This window comes from Mustela nigripes, chromosome 8 (assembly GCF_022355385.1).
Source record: "Mustela nigripes isolate SB6536 chromosome 8, MUSNIG.SB6536, whole genome shotgun sequence".
Classification (NCBI taxonomy): domain Eukaryota; kingdom Metazoa; phylum Chordata; class Mammalia; order Carnivora; family Mustelidae; genus Mustela; species Mustela nigripes.
This window is the reverse complement of record NC_081564.1, coordinates 90,951,510-90,968,411: the sequence shown is the minus strand read 5'-3', so window position 1 is coordinate 90,968,411 and position 16,902 is coordinate 90,951,510. Positions and strand designations below refer to the sequence as shown.

At 58.9% G+C, this 16,902-nt stretch overlaps 1 protein-coding gene across 3 annotated transcripts in view; it reads right to left on the bottom strand.

The window, feature by feature from the left end:
• Positions 1-16,902, bottom strand: part of ATP9B (ATPase phospholipid transporting 9B (putative)) — a 174,004-nt gene that overhangs the window by 5,170 nt on the left and 151,932 nt on the right. For all 3 annotated transcript variants that reach the window (XM_059409851.1, XM_059409852.1, XM_059409853.1), the window contains 6 exons: positions 15,839-15,928; positions 13,622-13,766; positions 13,368-13,432; positions 12,493-12,648; positions 12,346-12,410; positions 7,380-7,488 (listed from right to left, as the gene is read on the bottom strand). In XM_059409851.1, coding sequence (XP_059265834.1) covers positions 7,380-7,488; positions 12,346-12,410; positions 12,493-12,648; positions 13,368-13,432; positions 13,622-13,766; positions 15,839-15,928 — 630 coding nt within the window. The remainder of the gene's footprint in view (positions 1-7,379; positions 7,489-12,345; positions 12,411-12,492; positions 12,649-13,367; positions 13,433-13,621; positions 13,767-15,838; positions 15,929-16,902) is intronic.

Here is a 16,902-nt window from a genome sequence, read left to right as displayed (position 1 = left end):
TTACGAGTACCTTCTAGAAGACCCCCCAGGCCCCAAGCCCACGAACTGGCCCAAGACTTGCCTTCCTGCCTGTGTGCGGTGTGCGGCTGGCCCAGAGCAGCGGGGGCCCCCACTCGCGCTCTGCTGACCTTAAGGGCACAGCCACGAGCTCCCCGGCTCCCCGGAGCGCAATGCACATCAGCAAACGCTTTCAGAAGCACCAGGGGCAGAGACTTTGTCATGGGAACGGCTCCCTTCATGCTCTTATTTCTTGGGAACAAACACCCCTGTGTTTAGCCCCTAGCTGCTCCAGGTGAGGAAGGACAGTCTCCCAGCTGGGGCCGGGGTTCGCCAGCCCGCAGATCCCTTCTGGAGAAGATGCCACGTCCGTCCGTCCGTGAGGGATACACAGAGTGGCTTTCAGGCGACAGCCTTCACATTTACAGCCACGATGGGGCTGCGCGGGATGTGTCCGTGATGGAAGAACTCGGCCTGCGTCCCCTCAGCACCCAAGAGGGAGACGCGCCGTCTGCCAGCCACACTGGCCTGCTAGTGCTCAGGGCTGGTCCACGGCAGTGCTTGTCAGGTGGGGCCGTGGGCATGATGGGCGCCGGACCCGTGTGGTCACACCCCGGCATCAACCCTCTTGCGCAGTGCAGGGTGTCCGTCACACAGGGCAGACGCGGTCGCCAATTACACACGACGAAGTGCAAACGGTTCGAGGCTTCCCATGAGTCCGCGCTGCGGGTTAGCTGTGCTGGGTAGCGGACAGGTGACCCGCGACATGGGTTTGAACTGTGCGGGTCTGCTGATGTGCATTTTTTAAAAATATGGTATTTTAGTATTTTATATTTTAATAAATATGGTACTGTAAATGTATTTGTTTTTTCCTTGTAATTTTCTTAACTTTTTTCCCTCCAGCCTGCTTTATGGGAAGAACACAGCACAGAACACGTGTAGCGCCATCCGTGTTTCCTGGGGTGGGTGAGGTTTCCGGTCACCAAGAGGCCGCTAGCCCTTGGGTGTTGGGGGAGTCAAAGTGATATGCAGATGTCTGTGCAGGGGGTGGGTGCCCCTGACCCCACAGTGTTCAAGGGTCAGCAGTAAATGCCCAGAGTCCGAAGCTCTGCCGGTGACCTGGGGCCTCAGAGGCACGTCAGAAAGCACTGCCCCAAATGGCCCCAAGGAGGGATGAGCTCTGTTACGCAACAGATGCCCCAGGGCGCCTGCCACAGTGACCTGCAGAGCATGTGAGATCTGAGCCACGCCCACCTAGACTTGAGTGACTTTTCAAAAGGGACACAGGCCACAAGGCAGGTGTGGCCACTCCACCACCTTCCTGGGAAATACCGGCTCAGACCTAACAGGTGTCCCTGAGAGTGGTGCTGGGTTTCAAAGGGGCAGGAGGTTCAGGGGCCGCACGTCCACATCTCCGTGCGTATGTGCCAGACGCGTTTCTCTGCCCGGATACAGCAGGTGTTGGTCTTTCATAAAACTCATGCAATTGGGTATGTGGCTATTTGTATTTGAATATTTTGAAAGAGAATTTAATTTTTTGATATAAACATGAAAGGTTTCCTCTGTAGCTAGACCTGCTGACATCTTTTATGTGCTATAACCAGCAGTTTACACAGTGGAAGGTACAGAAGGGGGCTGTTGCTCTCCTGCATCAGGAACTGCGAACTTCCCCCACGGGGCCTGTGAAAGTCAGCACACCCCTGTGCACGCAGGTCAAAGCTCTGTATGCAAGCAGACCACAGGTTAATAAGGCAGAACACTACAGAATGGGCACAAAAGCTGTCAATAAAATGACTGAGACATGATGGGAACTGTGCATCGACCACGAGCTCCTGGATGTGGAGCTTCTCGGGGCCCCAGATCTCAGCTTGGACAGACGCAGTGAGGGGCTCATTGTACTTGGTGGCACAGATATGCACGAACACTGGCCACTGATGGCAGGACCCAGCCCCGCGTGCAGGGGCTCTCCTGGGCCCACACGCCTCTCCTCCTGTGTTAGCGGAGGAAGAACTGCAGGTCTCCAGCTGCGGAAACTCCCCTGGCAGGAGCTCTGTCGGGAAACTGCACAGACACCGCTCAGGGTCTGGCTGGCCCAGGTCTGAGTCCTGCTCGGGACACCTCGGGGTGCCCCAGGGCACACACTCAGCCTCTGCGAGTGGTCTTGTCCTCCGTGAACAGAAGTGATAATAGCACATACTCGTGTGGATAAAAGGAAGTAAGGAAAAAGCCAGAAACCTAGAGAATGTTTAGCATTTTAGGGATAGACCTTAGAGATCCGGAAGTGCGTTTCTATTACGTACCAACCAAACTATAAAAGTAAAATCAAGCAGATCTTGGGAAAGGTTAATCCCTCCGCAGGTCGTGTGAACGACTCACCAATCTACCTTGGTCTGAGACACGTGGGGCACAAGTGGCCGCACATGTCGGTACGGCCACCTCCCATGGCCCCTCCGTCCCCGACTCCGACGACCCCGACCCCAGGCCACTGCCCACCCGTCATCTGGGCCCAAAGCTCCGCATTTCCCAGGGTGCCAGGCAAACGGGACCATACGAGCTTCTGAGTCGGGCTTCTTTCGGGTAGCAAAATGCATTTAAGATTCCCCCGTGTGGCTGGACACTGGGCGGTGTGGCTGCGGTGACCGGCAACCCTGGCCTAGCGGCCACCATTTCCTTACAGGATTCTCTGTGCCACAACTTTTCGCTTCTCTTGGGTAAATGCTGCGTCATGTGCTCAGTGCATTTAACTTCACCAGAACTGCCGAACGGTGCCCATGCCACACCGTGTGCCCGTCAGGGGGGAGCGAGCACGTGGCGCTGCCACGCGTGGGACCCTGCCTTCCCGTGGTTCCCACCCGCCGTCCCTGCCTGAGACACGGCGGTGAGCACAGTGTCTCCAGACGCTCACTGGCCACGTGCACGTCGTGACCCGTGCTGTGCTGCCCCTTCAGGGCTTTTCCAGTTTCAGTCATGGGGTCGTGTCCTTCCTGACTTGTGAGGTTCTTTGTACTTTCTGGATACAAGGCCTCTGTCGGGACTGTGATCTGCCAGGATGTCCGACGAGGGTCTTGCCTCTTCACTGGCTCAGCAGAGCCACCACAGAACAAGAGTCTTGGATTATGATAAAGTCCAGCCTGGAAACGTTCCCCTTTCTGAATCATGTGTCCGAGCCGCATCTAAACAGGCCTGCCCCAAGGTCACACACGTGTTCTTCTGCGTTTTATTCCACAAGGCGAATAGCCGAACATTTTATGTCGGGTCTAGGACTCATTCTGAGGGAGCCTCCCCAAAACTGTGAGGGTGGCTGGAGGCTCCCTTCTGCGGGCGGCTCTGACGGTGTCTGCTTTCCCTTCGCGCTTGTCAAAGATCTGCTGTGACACCTGCGCCTCCTGCCCTGGGCTCTCTGTCGACCCCACTGGTCCAGGAGTCTGTCCTCCGCTGAGAATGCCTTGTCTTGGGTAGAGCGAGTCTTTCCAACTGGTTCTTCTTTTTAAAACACGGTCTTGGTAATTCCTGCCTTTCCGTGTCAATTTTGGAATCTGGCAGCTGTTGGGCACATGGAGTTTTCTGGCCACATTCTTTTGCACCTTTCAAAGTCCCTCTCGACGGTGTCCCACGGCGCACACATCTGGCACACAGTTCGTCAAACCGACTTTGCTTCTCTATTGCCAAGGCTGTTCAAAACCATTTTTCAGACCTCAACGGTTCCCTGCTGGCACACACAATCAGAAAGGAGAAGAGAGATTTTTTTCCTCGAATCCTACCAACTCGCCAAACTTACTCGTCCAGAATCCTTGGGGCTTTTCCACAGAGATGACTATGCCGTCTGCAAACGGTCCTCCCTAATTTCTGTCTTTCACTTCTTTTTCATGCCTTAAAACTGTTATTTCTAAAATTATATTAAGAATACAAATATACATTCCCAAGCTAAAACCATTTGAGAATATTCAACGGGAAGTAAAAACACAGCGAAGTGACCCTGACAGCGTGTGTCGGACGGCGTCAAGGATTCTGACGACAGACCGCAGGACGCCACCCACTCGACTCCTCACAGCTCTCTCCGCCGCCACCCAAGCCCTCCGCAGTTAGGACGTTACCCTCGTGAGCACACAACAAGGTGCTGCTCGTGGAGCAACAGCTGTAAGTCTGAGATATCAGGACCACGTGGGCCGGCTCAGGTGAGCGTGGGTGACCCTGGATCTCAGGATCACATGGCCTTTCTTGAGGGGCCACAGACTGGGGTAAATTGAGTCATCTGTGCCGTTGGGAGGGGGCAGGCACACTGGGTCCCTGTCTCACTGGCAGCATCAGAAAACTGCGAGGAGCTACTCATCATGAGTGACCTGCGAGCATTCAAAGCAGAGCCTGACCTTTAAAAGAGGAACAGCAGCACCGGTCACAGACACGTCCCTTTCTGCAAGGGTGAAGCGACAGGGCTTCAGGAAGGGGAGGGGAGGGGAACGCTGCTTCTTTGCCGGGCGGCTCCGGACGGCTCGCGGAGCCACGACTGAGCAGAGCGCGGACTCCAGGCTGGGCTCAGGCTCTCCGGAGAGAGCTGGGAGCAACCATCTGTGCTCCGGATTGGCCGAGCCTGTTAGAGGATCTGTAAGGCCTGGGCTCTGACTCACGTCTCAGAAAAAAAAAAAAGACAGGCTATCAAATAAGTACGAAAAGCGGTATTTTCTTTCAAAGCATGGTACTTTCCCCTCTGTTCTGTTCGGCATACGTACGCTGCTTCCCGATTCCTCTGCAGGTATGTTGGGGATTTGCTGCGACCCTGGCCTTCTGCTCAGAACAGGCTGGACGCAGCCCTGCCTACAGCCTGTTCCGTGCTGCGCTTGTCACGTTCTTCACCCTGAATTTACTTTTTCTCTCCAGACTGAGCGTGGGCTTCCTGGGCCAGAGTGGCGTCTCGCTGGCACCTCTGGCAGCCGCAGACCCAGTGCGTGCTACACAGACAGGCCAGGCGGACGGGCCTCCTGCGGCACCGCCAAGTGTCGCAAGTAACGGAAAGCTTCCAAATCTCTGCTTCAGCAAGAAAACCTAACTAAATTGTGGGGTGCCTGGGTGGCTCAGTGGGTTAAGCCTCTGCCTTCAGCTCAGGTCATGATCTCAGGGTCCTGGGATCGAGTCCCACATCGGGCTCTCTGCTCAGCAGGAGGCCTGCTTCCTCCTCTCTCTCTGCCTGCCTCTGCCTACTTGTGATCTCTGCCTGTCAAAAAAATAAAAAAACAAAAATTAAAAAAAAAAAAGAAAACCTAACTAAATTGTATCGAGTTCGGTGGTTAAGTACTTTAGCGCCACTTTGTTTTCGAAGGATTTCAAGTGGATCAGATTTTGAACGAAGTGTTTACTCTAGAAACACAAGCGGGATGCACGTTGGATCGTGAAGAAAAGGAGCCTTTTCTTCAAGGAAGATCCCGAGCAGTGAACTCCCGGCCCAGTCACGGAGAAGCGGTGTCCGGCTGGAGTGCGCCGAGATGCTCCCAACTGGTCACCGCCACAGAGACGGGCTCTCCCGCTCAGTCAGCACTAAACACTCCTTCCTGACACACTCGTGCTTTCTGTGTCACCTCATGGGGACGTCTGCGGGTTCATGGCTACCTGGGACCCTGCGGAGATCTTCTTGCTCCCAGAGCAACGGAGGTGCTGATGACCGGACTTCTGACCGATGGGGACCGTCAGGCCTCCGACAGTGGGTGTTCACCCCACATCCCGCTGGCAGGACTGCTCCGACGTTGACCGTCTGGTGACGGCACCCGGGCTGACCCGCAGTGACCGTGAGCAGCGGAGACACTGGCCACCTATGATTCCAGGGAACCATCTGGTTCTGTTTGTACGTGGGAGCTGGTGTCCCCCTTACGTCCGTGAGGCGGCATTCAAGTGAACATTTCTGGAGTTTAAGGAAATAAGGAAAGACATAATCTACTAAAATTATGATTCCTCATAAAAGCTTCCTATAGTTTTTAGATCTTTGATCCTGTTCTGTTTTACTGAATGATAATGGTCTCACCATTTTAGAATATTAAACCAAAAAGTTTTCCTTTTACTTGTAATACTCACAGTACTATGCTCAGGACACTAATGCTAAATATATACACATTTGGAAATGTGTCTTATATATGCATTTCATTATGAAATCAAATACGGTGTTATCGAACAGGGGCTGACATTTTATTCTACACTGAGCTGCTCAACTAGCTTTATTTCCGTTCACACTGGAAAAGCCACGTGAGCACTCCATGTTTTCCAAGAACCTTTAAGTCTCAATTCCATCCGGCTCTTGTAACACCATGAAACCTGGCGATCAACATGGCTGGGGCAGGCACAGGACGCAGTTCTGAGTGGTGGGCGGTTCTGGTTCTTCCTCCGCACTGCTAGGGTTTTAAAGATCCGAGTCAGTAGTTTCAGGTTATCATTTATGAACCCAGATTTGACTGGGGGTGAGTGGATTTTGTTCTCCGTGCTGCTTCAGGAAAACTCCAAAGGCACCACGGCTCGTCCTTGGAGGACTGGGGGTGTCCCGTGGAGCTCGTCTTCCACGCTAGAGAAAGAGGGTTTCGTGAAGAAGTGTGACCAGCTTGACGCTTCCTTCAGGAATGCCTGCATCTGGACGTAGCTCTGCGCCAGAGAAAGGGATCTTCGGCAGGTTCAGGGAGCACACGTTCCCCAGCAGCATCTCTGTTACCTCAGCCCTGGGTCCCAGTGACAGACTCTCCATCTTTCCTCAGACGTGATTCTGAATGCACGGCGGAGGAGGGCTTGGGCAGGCACAGGACTCCCAGCCGGCGACTCGAGTTCAAAGTGCTGGACGCTGCCACGGTGACACAAGCCCGTCCTGCCCCAGAGGACGCCGCTGTCAGCAAGTGTCCCTCACCGGGCACTCGTCTGCCACAGAGCGAGCCCAGTCACCATGGGTTCAAACATGGTTGAGCAGCACCTTTAAAATTTCAGGTGTGGGGCGCCTGGGTGGCTCAGTGGGTTGAGCCGCTGCCTTCGGCTCGGGTCGTGATCTCAGGGTCCTGGGATCGAGTCCCGCATCGGGCTCTCTGCTCAGCGGAGAGCCTGCTTCTCTCTCTCTCTCTGCCTGCCTCTCCATCTACTTGTGATTTCTCTCTGTCAAATAAATAAATAAAATCTTAAAAAAAAAATAAAATAAAATTTCAGGTGTGGTATGACAGCAGAGCTTTACCGCAAACATTCGAGAAAACCATGGTTTCCCCTTTTTGAAGTGGATCGCGGAAGGAGCGCGGCAAAGACAGCCGGGCGCAAAACCTTCCCAAGGACAGACGTTACTTAAGACCTTCTGGCAGCTGCTGCACAGCGGGCGCTTCTCCTCCCAACACCAGCAGTGGGTCTGCTGGTCCCCGGCCCTGAGCCTGTACCTTGGTGAGGTCCTTGTAGAGCTCCGGGTACAGCATGGCCATCTCCGGCTTCACATCCTGGTCCAGCACCAGCGAGAACACCGGGAACATGGTGTACAGAGTCGCGTACCTGCAACCGAGACAGGGCGGTCAGCGGGCAGCACGCGCCACGCCCGACACACCTGTCGCCAGAGGCCGGGACCCGACACGCGGCCGCAAACTCAGATTCAATCCCAGTGCTCAGCGTGCGGTGTGGAAACCCCATGTGGGAGCCACAAGCGCTCACAGGAACCCACTTTCTTAAAGACACTTTCTATGCTGAGGTCACGGTGGACCCACAGGTGAGGCACGAAGAGAGCCCGGGGCCCTTCCCCCCCGTTCACCCCGCGCACACCTGCAGCCCAGTCTCGCCGCTGCCACGTCCAGGACCCCAGATGCCCGCCCCCTCCTGCTGCCTCTCTAAGTCCCCTGGTGCGGCTGCGCGCGTGCCTTCCCACCCAGCCCGGCTCCCAGGATGCCGCTCCGGGCGCCGTGGCAGCCGCTCCCCACTGCGGGCCGCCGGCCAGCACTCGCCGTCGGGCCGTGCCCCCCCCCCCCCCGCCCTGCTCACTCACTCAAGGGCACCGGAGTCATCCTCGGTGTTCGGTTCTCACGGAGCACAGCTGTGAACGCTCCCCGCACGGTGTTTTCGTGAGTTTCCACTCATTCCAACAGGAGGGCCCCCTGGGGTCATCAGCCCAAGGGTCTCATTGCGGAGAAACGGGCTGTGCCGCCCCGCCTGGCCGGGCGCATGGGGGGCCTCCGCTTCTCCGCACGCCCCACCCGTCTCCCTGATGGCTACTGACGGGAACATCTGTGCAGGCGCTCGCAAGCCAACTACAAGCTCCGGGCGGCTGCAAGCCGGACGGCTCTCTGTGCCGGAACGGGAGTGCCCAGATGTGTGGTGGCGAGCATGTGCTGTCGTTCCTGAAGGAAGAGCTTGCCCCAGGTGGCTGTCTCGGTCCACACTGCTCCCTCCCGCCTGGTCCTGGTGAGGACCCCATGGGCCCTGGGGCCACTCCCCCCCCCGCCCCGTCTTGGTGGTTTGTCCTCTGTCTTCCCGAGTCTCTGTGTGACGTGTCTCGGTGTGCATGTCTCCGCACGCACCCCTTTGGGAAGTTTTCAGCCATTCTCTCTCCTCCAGCCCAGCACCCCCGTCCTCCCTCCGGAGCGCCAGGGACACGAAGCTGCGGCCCCTGAGGCTCTGCTGGTCTCTGGGCTCTCAGGGTGCTCCCAAGGGCGCCGTCCTGCGTCCTGCCCTCGGTGGGCCTCCGCTCTGCTATGGGCCGGGTCCGTGGCCTGTGCTGGGCTTGGCGGTCAGTTTCCACCGGGCTCTGCTATTTCCCATCTCCAGGCGGACGTGCTCCACCCTCTGTTCTCACTGCTCCCGCTGCTCACTGAAGTACATCTTCATGGCGGCTTCGACTCCCGTGTCACACAACCCCAACACCTCTGGCATCTCAGGGCCAGTGTCTATTAGCTTCTTGACTCACTCGGAGCTCTTCCTGGTTCTCGGCGGAGCAAGTGACTGTCTACTGGAACTTGACATCTGGGTGCCACGTAGAACACTGGGTCTCCTGGCGCTGCTCTGCTGGGAAGGGGGTGCTGCTGTCCTCCCCCAGGTTGGGGACAAGTCTAGGTTCCTCCGTGTGTGACACCTGACGAGGCTGCTTGTTAACGCTGGGTATGTGTGGGGTCTCGGCTCCGCACTTTGCAGGGAGGTGGGGGGTGGTGTTTCTGTGGGGTTGGCAGGAGCAGAGTGGCTGCCATCTGAACGCGGGGTGTCAGGCAGACCCAAGCACAGGCGTATTCCACCTGGGCACCCGCGGGCGCTTGGCTGTGCTCAGGAAGTGCACCTACGCCGTCTTTCCTGAAGCAGGACTGGATTTCTTCTAAATGACTTGTGTACCTGTGACAAAGCTCTGCTGCCCGGAAGGTACCCAGGGGGAGACCCAGGTGGGGAGATCTGCATGTGAGCAGCCCTGTCCTCAAATGGGCTCCTACGGTCACTGGTCGAGGTGGCGCTGCCCCATCCGTGGGTCACGGAAGGGCACACCGTGTCAGGGAGGGCATTTCAGCCTGCCTCCTATCACTGCCCATGGAGGCCACCGGGGGCCGAAATCCAAGTGCTTCAGAGTGGTTGGTCCTGCATGAGGTTAAACAGGCTCAAGACCAGAACTTTCTCCATATTTGTTTTTTTCTAAGGTTTTTAGGATTTATTTGACCGGGAAAGAGGGAGAGCACAAGCAGGAGGAGCAGCAGCAGAGGGAGAAGCAAACTAGCCGCCGAACAGGGGGCCTGACGTGGGGCTCGATCCCAGGACCCCGGGACCATGACCTGAGCTGAAGGCAGACGCTTCAATGAGTCACCCAGGCGCCCCATTTCTTCCTAATTTTTAACTTCGTCAATCTTCTCCGAACTCCCATCCACTTAGAATGTGGAGGCTGAAAGCACTGGGGAGTCTGGCAGAGCCCGGCTGATGGGCACAGGCAGGTGACCCCCTCCAGCACCTGTGGATGCAGCCAGTCTCAAGCGGTGGCCAGCCGTCACACGAGTGAGCCCCGCAGCCAGCTGAGGGCGGCCTGTCCCCGAGGACGATGCTGAGAACGTGCCGCGCTGGCAGACGACAGGCCAAGAAGGGGTTGGTGCAACAAGGTGGGACAGGTTCTTGACCCGGCGTCTCGTGGAGACGTCCACTTGCTGGCCCGCGCAGTGAGCCTTTCAGAGGTGCTGTGACACACAGGGTTCCCCAGGACTCGGCCAAGGAGTACTTCCTGGAGGGGAGGCCACAGTGTGTGGCCGGACTGTGGCGGGAGCACCCACGCTGCCTCGCCCGCGTCAGTGGCCCCTCTGAGCCGATGTGACGTAGCAGGGCGGACACCTGCTGCATGAGGGGGGCCGTTTGCGACCCTGCAGGCTCCAGGGCCAGAGGTTCCGTCTCAGGACGGGGCTCCCATCTCGTCTTCCATAAAAGCATCGCTTTCTTCCCCAGCACATCTGACGGCTGTTCTCTAGGTGAGGACAAAACTGATTTAGGGTTTCCGGTTGAAGAAGTTTCGCGTAAGAACCTCTCTCCTCCACTCCCACCAAATTCTGCATATTAATGCTTAAGAAAATCACGGCTACCTCAGGTGACGGACGCACAGAAAAACCCCAAATGAAGCCAACACAGACAGGCGCTTCGAAAGCACTTGGGGCTCCTGCGGACGAGGGAAGGATCCAGTTGGGCCCGCGGCCGCAGCCTCAGTGGCCCGGGCTCTGCCATCTAAGGAGGAGTCACCACCGTCCCCCAAATTTTCCTCTGAGTGTTTCAAGTCCATAGCTTTAAATCATGAAAGCAGTGGGGATGGTCACGCGTTTCTCTGGCCACCAGGAAGTTGTGCGCCAGGCAGACTCCAGATGCGGCAAGGTCCTGAGTCTCCCCACACTCTCTGAAGGCCCTTCACGGGAGGGGCACCGTGAAGACCAAGGCAACAGGAACGGTAAAGCGTGGCTGGAGCTGTTGGCGCCCTCACAGTCTCCCCTCGGTCGGTGCTGGAGCCGCAGGAGAGTTGGCGGCCGTGCGGCACAGCGCCGGGCACCCCGGACGCCAGAGCAATAGCCATGATGGGAGCCGCCCCGCCCAGGCCTGGTCCATTGGGAGCGCAGGCCGAAACGCAGAGCTGGCACTGTGGCCTGCAGGAAGGTGTGGGTCCGGCTCCCTGGGAGAGGTCCACCCAGGTGAGGGGAAGAGTCCCCGACCAAGGAGACAGCCGGTGAGAAGGTGCAGTGCCCGGGGAAAGGGCGGGCCGTCACGCCAGCTGGCCCGGGCAACTGGTACACTCAGGGCCGGCCCAGCTTGGCGTGGGGAGAGCAGCCCAGGCTCCCCGGTGGACGAAGCCTCAGGAGCGGCAGGAAGCATCTGCCATCGGCTCTGTCCTGCGAGGCTGGCGACTTGCGGCTACAACATGTTTGGCCTGACAGGCCCCGCCTACTGCGCCCAGTCTCTTTCAAATTATTGGGGACCTTGGGGTTCGGGGAGTGGTCCGATGAGACGCGTTCAGGAAGTGGAGTACTTCAAACACCTCCTCGGGGCAGAAGAGCTTGTGTGCCTGTTCTCCGCAGCCCTGGAAAGCGGCTAAATGCTGCGGAAGGCCAGCCTGTCTGAGGCTGGCCCCAGGAGGTCCTCCCAGCAGCCCTGTGGCCTCCAGCACATTCCCTGGCTCCCTGGGCAACGCCTTCCTCGCCCGTGACATGGCAGTGTGGGGTGTCCGTTCCCCACGATGCCATGCAGAGAGAGTCAGCGCTCTGAACCATCAGGGAGCGCTGGGGTGACCTGCTGCTGCCTTCCGAGTGCGAACGCGTATAGGGAATGCATGGGCCGTGGGGGAGTTGGGTTCCGTGGGGCTGGTGCAGGGGCGTCGGGAGGCACCGTGTGTGCCTCACTGCTATAGTGGTTTTACGTCCTGGCGGAAGCCATGGGATGAGGGGAAGAGCAGCTCTAAACTCGTTCACCGTTAGCGGAACAGTGGCAGCTACAACAGCACGCATGGGGCAATCTCTGACCTACCCTCCCCAGCTGCCGAGTGGGGATCTTGAAGAGAGAGCTCGCTACCGCTGGGGAGACGGCCAGTGTGCGCTCCGGCCTGTTGCGTCCTGTCCCAACACCCCGTGCCTGCACCTCGGCTGCTGAGTGGTCACTGGTCACGATGCAGGCACACCCCCCGAGCCCCAGCCCCCCGTATCCCAGCCTGCGAAGGGGCTGCCACGGCGCCTGGGCGTCCCCCAGGGACACCGACGTTCTCCAGACCAAGCAGCAGCAGATGGCGAGAGGCCCAGCTCCCGATGCGGGTTCTTACTCTCAACACCGACCAAGCGCGGTGACTCAGACACGCTCTAGCAGTGGTTCGGCGCCAGGAAGTCCTCCACGACCGAAGCCGGGCAGGTGTGTGCGGGCCGCCCCACTTACCCCACCATGAGGAATCCTTGGTACAGCGGCACGGACGCGAAGTAGAAGACAGAGGAGAACACGGCCTTTGGGAGAGGAGAGCACCCGTCAGGCCCACACTTGCTCTCCCGGCGGCCCCGCCCGCCCCGGCGCCGGGGCCCCGCGCACCTGCATCGTGGAGATGATGAGGCCCCGGTGCATGACGAACTGGCCGAGCGCGGCCGAGCGCTTGTAGCTGCTGCGCCCGTGCACCATGAGCAGCCGGCCAACGTGCTTGAACTGCGCGATGGAGAAGTCCGCGGCCAGGGCGGCCTGCCTGCCCTCCTGGAACGAGCACAGGGCCTTCCTGAGACCCTGCGCGAGGACAGGCGCGCCCAGGAGGGACCTGCAGAACCCGGCCTCTGCCTGCTGGAGCCAGGCGCTGTCCCTATGACCTTGGAGGGGACGGGCTGACAGGGTGTGTCCGGCAGCCGCAGGCAGCTCTGCAGGACGGCAGGACCCCCTCGGCAGGACGGACCTGAGGCAGAGAGCTCAACGTGGCATCTGCCTCCTAGACGGCCTTGGGGTCCCGGAAACAGCTGCTGGCTGCAGGGGAGCCACGAGGCAGGCGAGGGGAGAGCTGTCAAGGCTGCTACCGGACACCGCAGGGCACCAGGAGGCACAGTGGCCGAGGGGAAGAGACTACAATCAGGCTCACTTCCACACAAGACAAACCTTGACCGCAGCTTACAGCTGGGTGGAGGCACAGACACGCAAGCGTGAGCGAGATGCTGCCGGTGCCAGGACGGCAAGAAGGGTCTGCAGGAAGCTGGCGGCCCCTGGGCTGGGCCTGGCAGGGAGGGGACAGCAGGGCGCTGGTCTCGGGCTTCCCTAAGAATAGCAAGGACGTGGGGACACGGGGGGCTTGGCGCTGGCGGCCCCTGCTTCCTACCTGCACTTCCTAAGGGTCTGACGGGGCAGTGGGTCGGCCTGGGACCCGAGTGTGTGGCTCAGGGCTGGCGGGAAGCACACGGGACGCCACGGCGACCAAAGGGCCCACGTACCTTCCCCTCGATGCCGATGCCGCAGTCCGCCATCTGGATCATGCTCACGTCGTTTCCTCCGTCGCCTGGCGGCACGCAAGCGGAACAACACGGACATGGAGAGAGAACACGCAGAGACGCATCCTGGTCTCTCTCCCACCAGGAGGGACCATCTCCCAACACCCAGCTCCACCCGCTGCTCCACGACACAGCAAGCTGCCGCGGCTCTCAGGACCCGTCTCCCTCGGCCGCCTGCTCCCGGGACGGGCACTCACCGATGGCGCACGTGCGTCTCCCCGTGTGCTGCTGCAGCAGCTTCACGATGTGGGCCTTCTGCGTGGGCGAGCAGCGGCAGCACACCACGGCCGGGCACTGGCAGGCCAGTTCCACGAGCTCGTGCTCGTAGAACTTGAGGCAGACCTGGGGGGACAGAGCCTCGTGAGCACGGCCACCCGCCACGGCCTGTGGGGCGTGGAGAGCAAACGCGGGGGGACATGACAGCTCGTGCCAACGCGTGGGGTACACGCTGCCCGCGCCCTCCGCCCAGCTCTCAGCCACCCCGTCCGGCTGGGAACCAGAGCTCGCAGGGACACAGGGACACAGAGGCAGCAGGGGTGAGGAGGGAGGAGAGAACCGTGTGGAGCCCCGGGGAGGGAGCGGGACGCCTGCAGAGACCGCAGGCAGCGAGTGGGGGTCGGGGTGTGGGTGGGGACCCCGCGTCTCACCCAGAGCGCCACCACGGACCGGTGCGGCTCTGCACGGGGCTGGCGAGCACGGCCTCACCGGCGTGACTGAGGTGGGGGCCCCCCATGGAAAGCCTCCACTTCGTCTGTCTCTTTCTGGGTGGTCTCAGCCCCACCTCTGCTAATGGAGATCTTTTTCTCATCTTTAATATAAACTACTCTGTTTCCATCCTGAATCTTCAACTTTGTCAGCAAAATAAAACCCCCCAAGTTGCCTTAGACTGTGGGGCCCCCCAATGTGCGGGACGTCCTATCAGAGATCTGGGTCGAGACCCCCCAGCACCAGCCCGCACTGACAGTCGGTGCACCTGCAGGGTACGGGGGCTGTGCGTCCTAGGACGGCTGGTGTGCCTGTGCCTGGTCTGGACGGATGCTCCCCCGAACCTCACAGGGCCACTCAGGGGCTGTGGACACTCCTCCCTGGGACCAAGACCAGGACAGCGAAGGGCTGTGTGCCCAGGCACCGGCAGCCACCTCCATCTTCTCTCTTCTTGCTCTGTGGTGGCCAACAACCTGTGGCCCCTATCCAACCCCCTGGGACCTCACGGCCCCATCCCTGCAGGACATGTGCACACCGGCTGGATCTCCCTCACTATGCCACATTTGCTCCGGCTTGCGTGCTCACCTTATGGTACCCCAATGGCCTGCACGCACGTCCCACTCGCCATCTGCGCCGTCTGACGCAGGGCATGGCAGACTAGGGAACAAAGCGAGTGCCGGGTCGTCTTCAAGACACAAAGCCACTGCTCCCAGCCCACAGCTTTGCCCTCATTTAAATTCAAGTCAATTCAGAAACTTCGGTCATAAGACAGGATAAAGAGCCACAAGGTCAGGTTCAGAGCCACATCCTCGGACCGACTACGAACATCTCCTTTGATGGGCAGACCTGGGCACACCGGCGTGCCTCTTGGTCTCCCACCCTGCCAAGAACCCGGGGCGCCCACAGCAGCCCGTGAAAGACACATGTGCGTGTGTGCAGCGGACGGAGGCCCATGCATCCCAGCCGACCTCCAGAGGGAGCCGCAGCCAGATGCCCCGCGCCAAGGGCGCAAGAGAGGCCTCATGCACTTGCTCCCCGAAAACCAGGATGGCTCCGCCCCGACAGCAGGTGCTCGGCAGATGAAGAAGCAGGCACAGAGCGTACTACTGAGATGATGGGCAGAGGCATCGAAGACCCAGACCCAGAAAGAGAAGACCATGCCTTCGGGGAACAGACGCCAGGAGGGAGGGGCAGGCGGGAGTCAGGCTGCCTGTGCGACCGACTGATCTCTGGTGGGGACCACAGCAGCAGGAAGGTTTAGTCAGAAACACACACTCACGAAAGACAGTGGACAGAACTCAAGTAGCGACTTCTGCTCCTTCACAAACCACACTACAACAGCTGTGAAGAGGGACTGTGTAACAAGGCACGAGGTCTAACGGGGCCGGAGGGGGGACGGAGGAGCGCGTCTGGGCACTGGAAAGCCGAGGGACACGTGGTGAACGACTCCACAGCTGGGAAAGCCTCCGAAGCTGACAGCGGGAAAGCCGGGCTCGCGGTGAGGGCGAGCAGCCCCAGCACCGACGCCCCGGGCAGAGGGTCCAGGAAGTGTCCGCCCACGGCCAGGCCCACAGAGCCACCCCCAGGGAGGCCGCGGGTTGCTCCAACTTCTGCCCCGGCAGAGACAGGCTCTGCGGAGACCAGCCTCGCCTCCAGGGACACAGATGGACGGACAGACAGACACGTGCTTGGTCCGAGACCAGCCTCACCTCAAGGGAGTCCCCAGATATGACCAGCGCACAGTCATGCTTCCGTCGAAAGGCGTTAAGCTCCAAGTGGGCCTCTCCCCGATTGGTTACCTCCACAAAAAGAAGAAAAGCGCCCAAATTACAGTGTGATCTAAATCAGAGGCACAAACAGCCCCTCTTTGTGAATCAGTGAAACCTTTAGACACATTTAAAATCAAACGGTGCTTCACTCAGGCGGTCCAGTCCTGTAATGAAAGGCTGTTCTGAATTTCTCCTACGGCACCGGGAGTAAATACCTGCTCACTTAACACCAACCGCTTTCCAATGTGTGACAGCTGCAGGCAGCACACTTACACTGCAAAGTGCCTAAAGCCCGACAGGTACCAGGGCATAAAGGGAACAGAGGTGGGCCATCAGTACACAGGGCACGGGGACCCAGGGGCTATCAGCAATGCCGTGAGGGAGACACCCAGCTGTCCATGGAGTATTCCCCAGAGACACGGTGATGCTCACTGGGGGGGAGTGTCTGGCACTTCCACGGGGGGCTGTGTGCTGGGAGGGGTGACCGTCAGCACAGGGACACAGTTTGTCAGACACTTCCGCGCACCCACCGCTGAGCCCAGGCCGGCCACGCAGCGGCACTGAACTGAGGCCCGGGCTTTGTGTGACCTGCCCCCTTCTGTCCCCACTGCGTGACACACAATGTTCTTCGGAAACGCTTCTGTCGACCCTGCCGCGGGTTTCCACTTTCTCTGTCAGTTTCAGCAAACGAAGCATTTGAAGGATTAAAAAATCTAAAAGTAAAATCAAGTCATAATTTTGAAATAGTTAGTTTTGGAATGAAAGCATTTCAGAAAGCACCATACTGGTTTCTGACTCTCTGTGGAGATTTTTACAGGGCGTAAAAGAAATGCTGCACTGCAGGACAGCGGCGCGAGCTTCACGTGGCCCGCGTGGTCCGAGTTAATCTCAGACGCCTCTTGAGGTAGGCAGGCTCCACTGTGGAAATTTCCGTTTGTGCAGCTGTGACACTGAAACGTCGACAAACATTGATCTAAAGTCTTATCCGAGTCATTAATAATTTA